Source organism: Caenorhabditis elegans, chromosome V (genome assembly GCF_000002985.6).
Source record: "Caenorhabditis elegans chromosome V".
NCBI lineage: Eukaryota > Metazoa > Nematoda > Chromadorea > Rhabditida > Rhabditidae > Caenorhabditis > Caenorhabditis elegans.
Window position 1 is genome coordinate 7,172,129 of NC_003283.11, and position 12,440 is coordinate 7,184,568.

The following is a 12,440-nucleotide window of genomic DNA, read 5'->3' on the forward strand; positions in this document are numbered from 1 at the left end:
AAGTCACCGTACTCGTAATGGGCACCTTTCGTGGAATATATTGGATCCTGAAGTTTATATTTCTGCAACTGACTTTCTCAGAAATTCTCAAAATCCTGATAGACATTCATTATATACTTTTTGCCCAGTTTCAGACAGTTTCTTAACCAAATTTTATCCAAGTATCGTCTATCTTCGATTATTCTGTTGCAAGTTATCTGAGCAAACTTTGGCCAACTTTAAACAAAGTTTTGCCAAAAGTTTTTATCAATTTTGGTCATGACTAGAAAATGCGACGCACCTATTATATTCACGTGTGTTGCCGTCTTCTGAACCAATTTTATTAGGCCCAATTGGCCTATACTTATCAAGGTAGACCTTGTGAAAAGATGACAGTGATGCTAATATAGATTTTCAAATTTTAATTCCTTGTTTTTATTTTAGCTTTTAAAAGCACTAGAAAACCTAGACTTTGAATTATCAATATATTTCCTGTTTGCTTGTTCACTCTCATATTAGGATTTCCTTATCAATTTCTATTAAAATTGTATCCAGTTCTACAAAAAAACAGATTACGCTATCATCGTCTCCAAATCGTGTTTTCATTCATTTCTAAATTTTCAGAAAGCTGGAATTCTCACGATCTAGGTCAAACCCAAATCTAGGAAAGTGCAGTCACTTCAGAATACATCGTTCTCCGTGTGAGAACCTCTTTTTGTGCTCACGAGCTTTGCCTCCAAAACTCTTTTGTTCGAGCTTCCACATCTCTTACCACACATTCGTCTCAAATATAATGACGTTTTTCCGGACTGTTCCTGTTCCACCTCCCGTCCTTTTATACTTTTTTGGGTGTTTTGCCAACACCCAAAATGTTTATCTTCCGGATAAACTTCCTCCAGATGTACGCGCTTCAATTGCTTTTGGTTTATATTCTTTATTATTTTTCCTTCTCCTTTTCTTTTCTCCGCCACTCCCAGATGATCATCTGGACTGACTGGAATGGCAGACAAATAAACAATCTTCCATTCAAAATTTTGTGCTTGCATGTTCTTGCTACTACGGCTCCTTCTCTCTGTATTTGACATCTACTTTATGAAGAAATGCTACTTTCTCTCCTTTTTGCGGCTTCTTTTTATTCTATTCACCCTTCAACACTACGTCATTAAAAATTAGTCGAGATTCTATAGGGGAATGTCCTTCCTGAATGCCACATCATGCATAAATATGTTCGTCTTTTTTTGAAGGAAATATGAAATTCAGAAGAGTAGCTGGAAAGAAGAATGGCAAGGATTTGCATAGAATTCTGAATTTTTGCAGTGAAACTGCGTTGAGTTCTTAGTTTTTTTTTTGAAGTGAAGCCAGTAGAGAAAATAGTTATTAAAATAAGATTGGTTATAGGTGGAAAATCGTTTTGTGGGACACCTTTAGGTGATCAACATATCAAAAAGTCAAAAAGTGGCATCTATCAAGTTCATAATAAATATATTCATTAGTTGGTCATAATAATTTTCAAGAAACATCCAAAAATGTTTCCACAAATTTCACTTTTAAAATATGTTTGTAATTATTACTCAAAAGCCTAAGAAATAATGAAAAATATTAATTTTGCCTGTGGTTTTTTTGGCTCCAAGTATATTAAAGTATATTAAGGCACCTTACCCCTTGCTGCTAATTCACATTGGTTTTAAGTAAATTGAGGTCTAATAAAATTTTGCATTTTATTTTTGAAAGTATTGTGATGGTGAAACGTGGCTTTAATACAAATTTTGCGTGCACATTGTATTCAGTAAATTTCAATGTTTGGTAAAGGTGGGCTCAGGAGATTCCGAGGAATATTTAATTTCAAGAATAAGGTTTTTGAGACAATTTACCGCATGAAAAAAATCTGTCTCGGCCTAAATTTGTTTTTCTTTCCACCGCACCTCCGCCAAAGTTTTCATTACATCCAAGTAGCCGACATCCACATTACACACTATATCCATCACCTCCACGCTGTCCTTTACATCATTCTCAAACAATTGTTTACTTTTCAACGACTTTATCACCAATCGGATGTCCTCTTCCCTGCCACTTTGAACTTTTTTGCACTCTCCCGGAAGAGAATTTACGGATTTTTTACATAAAAGTTGTTTTACTGATTGTCAAAATTGAAAATGATTCAAAGCGTGAACTGCTATAGTTTGTAGTCTTACAATTAGTTTGGTTCCATTTATTTTGGATAACAATTTAGACGCTTCGTATTACCAGTAAACCTTAAATTGTATCCAGCGTCTCATATTACTTGGTTGAAAGAGAATTGCGATTTTTGGCCGATAGAAGTGCTGGGGCAATTTAACAATTTTTATCAAAAAGGAGCGTCTTTGTACAACTTCCCTTTTTAAACTCGGCCGAAATTTTTTATCCAAAATTTTTTTCAAACCTGGAAATTAACCTCCAACTACTCTCAATTTTGAAAATGGAAGAAGGGACGCGAAAAGGTGAAAACCTCGGTCAACGAGCATTTAAGATTTATAAAATACAAATAAAATCAAATAAAATATTATAGAAACATGAGTTATTTGCATGATCAGTACTGAGTGAGGCCGGTTAACTCCACGACTGTGATTCTGTCAGAGCTGGGATTTCCACAGGGTACACAGGCACACCCGCCAAATATTTAATTCTTTATTTGATCATTTTTCGTACGATGATTCCAAAACCTCCCAATCAGAGCCATAAGCGATTTTGAATAACCGTTCCAATTATCTGGCCTATGATTTGATTAACTTCACGTTCCCATAGTCTATAAATATCTAATTTGTCATGTTCCTGAGACATCTCTTGCTTTTCCATATTCTTTTTTTCCTGAATAGCATCCGGCTACTAATCTGGCACTCGGAGTGGTAATTTATCGTCGGCAACTTTTCTGATAACATTCCCATGAGTGTTCTTTTCTACACTTTTCTTGTTTTTACGAAAGAGCACACAACGTCTTCAGCGGGGGAGCACATTTTGCCTTCCGGTGCCTAACCCGATTATCGTTATGAAGATGATGTCGTCTTTCGGCGACGTTTGACAAACAAGACTTCTTCGGATCGGGGGAAGGAGGTGAATTCCTTCTTTTTTTGAGATTCCTGCCACTGATTCCATTGAATATTTGCTCGGGGCGATTTCCGCAGTATTTTCTTCCTTCATCCAATGCTCTTCTCGATTCATTACACACCCCATCCATTTTCCAATTTCTACTACATCTTCGTCTCTGCTCACATCTTCTCCTTTTTCTGGTAGAAGAAAAAGTAGAAAAAGGAATAGAAGAAGAAAAAAGAGGAGAAAAAGAGGACATCGTTTAGTATCTTTTAGGCATCCCGCCGGTGCCGCCCTATCTCAATATCCTGGTATTTTGTGGGCGGAGATGTGATTTGTTTATTCTTTCAGATTTACCTTGGTCCCCACGAGTTGAAGCATCCCTGATGTGAATCATCGATGCACCACGTCCTCTGTGCGACCCTATTTATTGTCATTATCAATGTGCACTTAACTTCGACTCAATTAAATATTAGGGTAAGTCTAATTGTGAAACCTTTCTACCTAGCGTGTGGATTTTTACTCTAAAAAGTAAATTACCATTTGCAAGAATTTTCTAGCAAGTTAGATGCACAGTCTCAAAAGAAGCTGGTAATTGACTGGAGCTTACTAGGGAATATAAATCTGCGGGAGCAAACGTTCCACGTCATTTTTTTTTTCAAAAACTTATTTATAAGCCTGATTGAACTAGTCCTAATTATTTAAAAATTTCAACAAAAAAAACATTCTAATAGAGAAAAATGATCCAGCGAGAGAGTCCACATGGATTCAAATTCCTGAGTAATCCCCGCTCAAATATAGGCTCCTTTCAAAACTTTACAACACAAACCAAATTTCCGTTTGTTCGAATATTTTTTGAAAGTTAATTTTGATGAAGCATAATAATATTTTCTTAATTCAAATCAGAAAATCATCGTGTTTTTAAGAAAACATTAATGACAAATTCTAAATATTTCTTATAGAAAATCCAACACAACGACAACACCCGCCGACAACAGCAGAGAAATCGAAAATCAGAGCCATACGATCAATACTCACACTTGACAGACACCGGTGAAGTCAGTGATCAACTCAAATATTACACACATAGTTTCGAGCAAAAAGTTCGAGAAACAGTTCGAGACGAGGAGTACATGCTTAAAAACTTGTGGTATGATCCGGAATATGTCATTCACGATCTTTGTGAACCACATAAATCGGGTGGGCAAACGGGAGAGTTGAAATGGTTAGTTCAAGTTTATTTTTAGATTTCTAGCAATATTTTCAAACTTCCTTTCAGGTCAGAATCAGGAGATCGACTATTAAAAGTGATTGGAAACGGGGTTGTTGAAGACGGGTATAATATGTTCATGGCGCCGGGACAGTCACAAGGAAAACGAACTGATGTACACGTGGCAGTGTACATCGAATCGATGTCATCGTTCAAAGCACAGTCTATGGATTTTGAAGTTGATATGTATTTGGCGATGGGTTGGTTTGATAGACGGCTAGCACATAATTGTACGCATCCAATTTTGGTGACTAGTAAAGTGAGTTTGTAAGGAAAGTCATTTTTCAAATTTTGAGAATATGTATTTAGTTTCAACAATGACTTTTTTCAGTTTCAATTCCAAAAAATTGATATTTTGTAATTCACGATTAAAAAATCAAAATTTCAAATTTGACTTGAAACATTTTCATGTTTCTTGAAGGAATGAAGAACTTATTAAAAGGAAACTCAATAGTTTCCGATAGATTCTTGCTTATTTGTGGCCAAAAAGACTGGGCTGAAAACTTTAGGCAAAATATTGAACAAAGTTTATACAAATGAGGTTTTGATAAGATCCTAATAATCTTGATCAGTCTATATTTTTGAGCCAGAAGACGCGTGCTATTACAGCTATCAACATTTGTTGTCCCCCAATATTCTATTTCAATATTTCCAGTTAATTGCTGATCGAATCTGGTACCCGGATCTATATTTTGTAAACTCCAAATATGCATACCTTCAAGAAGTGACCACTCCGAACTTAATGGTCATTGTCTATCCAGACGGGCTCATCTTCAAAACAATGCGTCTCGACGTGACTCTCTCGTGTATGATGGACTTGAAATTATTCCCACTGGACTATCAAGAGTGTCCGTTGACCATTCAAAGTTGTGAGTTCTTGTTCTTTTTTCAGTTTCAGAAAAAAAAATGTTATCCTCTTTCAGTTGCTTATATTGAACAAATTGTGAACCTTACGTGGCGTGATGATCCTCCAAACTTCCCAATTGGATTCAATCCCGATATCAAATTAAATGACATGCAAATCACTAATAAAAGATTTGTAAAATGCGCCGGACCGTACCCAATGTTTCGAGGTGAAGCTGCTTGGAGCTGCATCCAAGGATATATTGTTATGAAACGACTTGTACTATTCCACATAATTCAAACATACATTCCCACAGGTAATCTTTGAGATTTTGGAAGCAATTTCCAATTTTCTAGAAGACCAACTAATAAAAATAATTGATTCTTTTCAAAAAAAAACAGGAATGCTCGTCTCCATTTCATGGATGTCATTCTGGTTGGACCCGCGTGCCAGTCCAGCACGTATCTCACTTACAATCACCTCATTACTCACTTTGACGACGATGAGCAACGGAGCAAGACAGGATTTGCCGCAGGTCTCCTATATCAAAGCATTGGATATATGGTTGACATTCTCGCAAGCGTTGATCTTTTTGGTATTGTTGGAATATTCGTTTGTTTCGTATTATATGACAAAAAGGACTACGGATTGTTCACATCGGAATATGTTCTATGAGGAAAGAGTACAGGAATGCAAAAGGGAGGAGAAGGTCAGATATCGGGCTTGTTTAGGCTTCATCTTACATGTAATAGTAGAATAGCTCCTAAAGGATAATCTTGTTGGCCTAGGCTTAGACTTAGATTTAGGCTCAGGCTTTTGGGCTTAGGTCCTATATTTTGCAAAGATTTAAGGTTAAGCTTCAGTTAGGCTTTCAATTAGACTTTGGAATTTTTTTGGCTTAGGTTCAGCTTAACTTTTTTTTTAAAGTTTTTTCCTGACTCCAAAACTATTTCAGGCTCGAAAGTCGATTGTTAATAACAACAAGCCAGTAATTGCGAATAATACCGAGGGATCCGACCTGAATCGGAATAAAAAATCTCAGCAATTTTCTTTGACTCATGGAATATCCGCATGCCTTAATGAATCATCTGTAAGTTTAATTTATTAAAGTCACACGTATTCATGTATCATACATGTACATAATTTATAGGCGCTGATGTCAGTCACTCCGGTTCCTTCTCGATTATTCACCAAATTTGACACCAACAAACCATGTGCTCGATGCTCGGAGAAAAACGAACGAATAGCATTTAAAATTGACGAATGTTGGTTTAAGTATATCTACTTTTGATTTTCAAATTAGTACAATTTCAGATAGTCGATGGTTGTTTCCAACAGTTTTTTCGCTATTTTGTGTTTCCTACTGGCTCTACTTCACTTGGCGATCATCTGCTTCCGAAGGCTGACTGAGAAACTGTGTTATGTGTATCAACAGCAATAATTCCTCAATGTTATGTGTCTTTATGATAGAAGAACAATTGAAATAAATATATTAAATATAACATTTGAAACTATTTTTCTTCTGTGTTCCTACTCATAAGATTTTAATAGTATAATATAGTGTATTTTCATAAACGGTCGAAAAACTGATATTGATAGAAATCCATTAACTTCCAAAAAGGTCGTGTTCTTTTTTTCGAAAAAATAAACCGAAAACATTTTCGGTTTCGTCACGTAAATTTAGTGAGATCCTCGCAGGTATTTTGGAACTTGAACAAAAATGTACTGTGTATAAATTGTCGTCAATTGTGATGCATACACACATCCGTGTTTGCACACTCAGTGGAAAACTCAAAAATATTTTTTTGCGGTCTCCTGCGAAAATTATTTGTTTTATGCTTCAAAAAGCTGTTATTTTATCGCAATTTTTTTTTTTAATTTGAATATTTTCAGAACAGCGGGAAAACCTAAAAGACACATCAAATGACCTCCATTATCAAATTGAAAGTGTTTTCCGGTGCAAAAGACGAAGGACCTCTTTGTTACCTTTTACAAGTGGATGGTGATTATATACTATTGGATTGTGGTTGGGATGAGCGATTCGGGTTACAATATTTTGAAGAATTAAAACCTTTTATTCCCAAAGTAAGCTCATATATATTCAACTTTCTAAATTCTCAACATATAATTTTTCTAGATCAGTGCAGTTCTCATATCTCATCCAGATCCTCTCCATCTTGGCGGACTACCATATTTAGTTTCAAAATGTGGTTTAACAGCTCCTGTCTACGCGACGGTTTGTTTAATTTACATTTTTCTAATTAATTAAAATATCGTTCTAGGTGCCGGTATATAAAATGGGTCAAATGTTCATCTACGATATGGTTTACAGTCATTTGGATGTAGAAGAATTTGAGCATTATACTCTCGATGATGTAGATACAGCTTTCGAAAAAGTCGAGCAAGTGAAATATAATCAGACAGTCGTTTTAAAAGGAGATTCTGGAGTTCATTTCACAGCATTACCTGCCGGGCACATGTTAGGAGGATCCATTTGGAGAATTTGTCGAGTGACTGGAGAAGATATTGTTTATTGTGTTGATTTCAATCATAAAAAAGAACGACATCTTAATGGATGCTCATTTGATAGTATGTTAATTCTTTTAAATATTCAGATAAATTTCATATTTATATTTCCAGATTTCAACCGACCACATTTACTAATTACCGGAGCTCATCACATTTCACTTCCGCAAATGCGACGAAAAGATCGAGACGAGCAGTTGGTGACGAAAATTTTACGAACAGTACGTCAAAAAGGAGATTGTATGATTGTAATCGATACAGCTGGAAGAGTTCTCGAGCTGGCGCATCTTTTAGATCAATTATGGTCCAAGTAAGTTATTCTTTTAATTTGAAATAAAAATTATTAAAAATAAAAATTTCAGCGCTGATGCAGGTCTATCCACGTATAATCTCGTCATGATGTCACATGTAGCATCTTCAGTTGTTCAATTCGCAAAATCTCAATTAGAATGGATGAATGAGAAGCTTTTCAAATATGATTCCAGCTCAGCCCGTTACAATCCTTTCACACTGAAACATGTCACACTCTGTCATTCACATCAGGAATTGATGAGGGTTAGATCTCCGAAAGTTGTGTTGTGCAGTAGTCAGGATATGGAATCAGGATTTTCTAGAGAATTATTCCTCGATTGGTGTTCTGATCCAAGAAACGGTGTGATTTTAACGGCACGTCCAGCTTCATTCACTCTTGCTGCAAAGCTTGTCAATATGGCTGAAAGAGCAAATGATGGTGTTCTGAAACACGAAGATCGATTGATTAGTTTAGTTGTGAAGAAGAGAGTTGCACTGGAAGGAGAAGAACTTTTGGAATATAAACGAAGAAAAGCTGAAAGAGATGCAGAAGAAACTAGACTTCGAATGGAAAGAGCTAGACGACAGGCACAGGCAAATGAGAGTGATGACAGTGATGATGATGATATTGCTGCTCCAATTGTTCCAAGGCATTCGGAAAAAGATTTCCGTTCGTTTGATGGCTCGGAAAATGATGCGCATACTTTTGATATTATGGCGAAATGGGATAATCAACAAAAGTTTGTTTTATAAAAGTTTTATACGTTTGATTTGTCTTTAATTTAATTTTTTAATTTTCAGAGCATCATTCTTCAAGACAACTAAAAAATCATTTCCAATGTTTCCTTATATCGAAGAAAAAGTCAAGTGGGATGATTATGGAGAAGTTATTAAACCAGAAGACTACACTGTGATTTCAAAAATTGATTTACGGAAAGGACAAAATAAAGATGAACCGGTAGTTGTGAAGAAACGAGAAGAAGAAGAAGAAGTTTATAATCCGAACGATCATGTTGAAGAAATGCCGACGAAATGCGTCGAATTTAAGAATCGTGTCGAAGTTTCGTGCCGAATTGAATTTATAGAATATGAGGGAATATCTGATGGTGAATCGACAAAGAAACTTCTTGCTGGACTACTTCCTCGGCAGATTATCGTAGTTCATGGATCACGAGACGATACTCGTGATCTTGTTGCTTATTTTGCCGATAGCGGCTTTGATACAACAATGTTGAAAGCTCCGGAAGCCGGAGCACTTGTAGATGCCTCAGTTGAATCATTCATTTATCAAGTGGCTCTTAGTGATGCTCTTTTAGCTGATATTCAGTTCAAGGAGGTTTCCGAAGGAAATAGTCTTGCGTGGATCGATGCTAGAGTTATGGAAAAAGAAGCCATCGATAATATGCTAGCTGTAGGAACATCTAATCTCATGATCGATGATAAAAATCGAGAGGAAGACGTCAATGATCAAGAAGAAAACGGAGCCACGGAGGGTGAAGGAAATGCCGAACCAATGGAAATTGTAAGCTGAAAATATTTAAAACTATTTCAAAACATTTGGAATTTCAGGGTGAAAACGGTTCACAGGAGTCGCTGGCGATATCTGAAAGTGGAAAAGAGGTTGAAAATGGGCACACAAATGATAGTCGAACGAAAAAGGGAACAAAAGGAAAAATACGTGGAAATCTCATTCTCGATCCTCTACCGAAACGGCTAATTCCTATTCACCAGGTAAATTATAAAAATGATTTAGATTTTGTTTTAAATTAACCATTTTTTTATTTGAAAAAATGTTATTTCCACTATTATTACCACCTTTCAGCGCAATTTTTGAAAAAAAGAAGGTAGAAACATGGCCGTAACGTTCGAATCTAGATCGAACTGTTAGAAAAATTGTACAATTTTTCTGAATTTTTGAAAATGTTTTTTTTTTGTTGCAATATTGCAAAAGTATGTTGCTGCACAATAAAAAAAATTTTAGCTGAAAAAAAATCTGAAAATTTTCCAGAAAACACGAAAATTCCATTTGCGCGGGAATTAAAAAAACATTTTGATTAATTTTTGCAAAATTGAAAAAGTTATTCATGCAAATTTTTTATAGTGATATTCGGATATAACTCCCAATTTTCAATGTATTTTTAAAAACAAAATCTAAGAACCCTCACATGGTCATTTAATGTTTCCGGCGAGAAAATATCAATATTCTCTAAAAATAGTCACATTGTTTCCATCAATTTTCAAAAATGTCACTAATCCGGCCGTTTATTACGCACAAACTTTTCACCACGCAATCATACTAAGTGCTCCATTTGATAACAATAATATTAATTGTTCTGTGCATTTCTCTAGTTTGACGTCAGAGAGAACCTGATCTTTGAAAAATTTTTAAAAATCAAAAAACCATTTTATAGATTCAACTTTTTGTTTCAGGCTGTCTTTGTCAACGATCCGAAACTTTCCGACTTCAAAAACCTTCTCACAGACAAAGGGTACAAGGCAGAATTTCTCAGCGGAACTCTTCTTATCAACGGAGGTAGTCACAACTTGGCACACTGCCAACCGCACAATATTATTTTACAGGAAATTGTTCGATTCGTCGTAATGATACTGGAGTCTTCCAAATGGAAGGTGCTTTCACCAAAGACTACTACAAACTTCGTCGTCTCTTCTATGATCAGTTCGCTGTCTTGTAAAATGATCTCATATACTTTTTCAAATTCCACAAAATTCTCAATAAAAAAATTTTTTTTCCAAGAAGTTTTGACTTCTTTCAGTAGCTAGGTCGCCGCATTCCATTTCAGATAAAACCGCGAGAAATTCGCCTCCAGTTGTATGAATTTGTTGGAAATTCGGGAGAATGTCAAGGAAACCGTGCTCATAAAAAATCGACGAGCACACGCCGACTTTCCCCCTTGTTTTCAGAAATGTAGAGCATGTGATAAACAATTGAAATCAATCACAAACAGACACCATTGTACTATTTTTCATTGTTTTCAGGTGACGTGAACAGGCAAAAATAAGTCGATTATTTATATCATCATGTTTTTTGTAAACATTTGAGGCTCGGCGGAAGTTTTTTTTTTAAATTTTTTTTTGGAAGATCAAAAAGTCGAAGCATTTTTTGTTCGACATTTCAAATGTATACGGATTCTCATGGGAGCTCAATGAGCCGATTCTAATTTTTCTGATAAGAACCATCTAATCGTTTTCGTAGACTGATTACGAGTTCGTGGTAATGTCTAAAAATAGGATTTTGCACCGGAAAAGACACCTTTTTACATACATGAGTTTTGATCTTTTTTCTGTTATTACGGGAAAACACAAATTTCTGAGAATGCGTATTGCACAACATATTAGACGCGCAAGATATCTCACAGCAAAAACTACAGTAACCCTTTAAATGAGTACTGTAGCGCTTGATTTTTGAAATGAATCGATATAATATTAAAATTAAAAAGAGGCAAATTGAATATCGATGTCACTAATCGAAAAGAATAATCTATTTCAAAAATCTAGCCCGTGAATCGACACAAGCGTTACAGTACTCATTTAAAGGGTTACTGTAGTTTTCGCTACGAGATATTTTGCGCGGCAAATATGTTGCGAAATACGCATTTTCAAAAGTTTTTGTTATCGTAACAAAAACGGGTTTAAATCAGTTTTCAAAGTAATATTATCACAAACACACTTATTTTTAATGAGAAGTACTAATTTGAATAGGAACAGAGAAATGGGAAGAAAACAAAAAAATATTATTATCTATTTGTTTAAGGATAACATTATGGGGGTATTACCTTTTTTTTTTCATTTTTATTTCAGAATTAGATTCAAGACTATTGTTCTGTTTTTTATTCAATTTTTAAACTTGAACCGTGCTTTAGGATGGGTCTCGGCACGAGAAGCAACTCGTAGAAAAGCGAGAACTGGAACCCCGAAGACTTTTGTTTAACAGTTTGCAGTTCAGCCTTCTTACTGTCTTGAGAACTCTCATATTGACTCAATTCCAAACAAAGTTGCCTGCACATGTTCAGGTGTAAAATGTTAGCGTAGATCATATTTGAATATATTTACATGCAATTTTTTAAATAACTTTGTTGTGATTGTTTGCAAGAGTGGCCATGAGTACAAAAGGATCGATAGTAGCTATTTGAGACTATTTTTAACTGGATTTTTTAACTGGTTTATTTATGAAAACTATTGTGTTCGTTGTCTTGTGTTTTTTTGAATGTGAGTTTGTATAAGGTTACTGTACTTTGATTGAATAATGGTCCATAATTAGTTTTATAACCTCATGGGAATTTCACTAAATCAGAGCATCTCAATTATTACAAAAGTTGAATGTAGTTGTAGCCGGTTTAGGTATGCACAGGAGTTTCTAATGTTTCTTTGCCACAACTAACTTTATTAATATTCATATCTAGATACCAAATCTGGGAGTTCATATGTTTTTGACTCAGGTTTTTAGAG

At 35.2% G+C, this 12,440-nt stretch overlaps 2 protein-coding genes and 2 non-coding genes across 4 annotated transcripts; 3 read left to right on the forward strand and 1 right to left on the reverse strand.

The window, feature by feature from the left end:
- The first annotated feature begins 2,925 nt into the window (after nt 1-2,925).
- On the forward strand, nt 2,926-3,126 carry F09G2.10. Its single transcript, NR_069018.1, has one exon. It is a non-coding gene; the product is annotated as an Unclassified non-coding RNA F09G2.10 (non-coding RNA).
- Nucleotides 3,127-3,372: 246 nt separating this feature from the next.
- lgc-39 (Ligand-Gated ion Channel) lies at nt 3,373-6,667 on the forward strand. Its single transcript, NM_072420.5, has 9 exons — nt 3,373-3,519; nt 4,005-4,267; nt 4,322-4,571; nt 4,968-5,181; nt 5,236-5,472; nt 5,558-5,865; nt 6,112-6,246; nt 6,307-6,421; nt 6,471-6,667. The coding sequence occupies exons 1-9, from the start codon at nt 3,442-3,444 to the stop codon at nt 6,560-6,562; spliced, it is 1,692 nt and encodes a 563-aa protein (NP_504821.3). The 5' UTR covers nt 3,373-3,441; the 3' UTR covers nt 6,563-6,667.
- On the reverse strand, nt 3,773-3,997 carry F09G2.11. The gene has a single exon (NR_069019.1). It is a non-coding gene; the product is annotated as an Unclassified non-coding RNA F09G2.11 (non-coding RNA).
- Nucleotides 6,668-7,043: 376 nt separating the features above from the next.
- cpsf-2 (putative cleavage and polyadenylation specificity factor subunit 2) lies at nt 7,044-10,730 on the forward strand. Its single transcript, NM_072421.5, has 9 exons — nt 7,044-7,241; nt 7,294-7,392; nt 7,439-7,745; nt 7,797-7,992; nt 8,045-8,713; nt 8,775-9,495; nt 9,543-9,704; nt 10,404-10,506; nt 10,554-10,730. The coding sequence occupies exons 1-9, from the start codon at nt 7,080-7,082 to the stop codon at nt 10,664-10,666; spliced, it is 2,532 nt and encodes an 843-aa protein (NP_504822.1). The 5' UTR covers nt 7,044-7,079; the 3' UTR covers nt 10,667-10,730.
- The last annotated feature ends 1,710 nt before the right edge of the window (nt 10,731-12,440 follow it).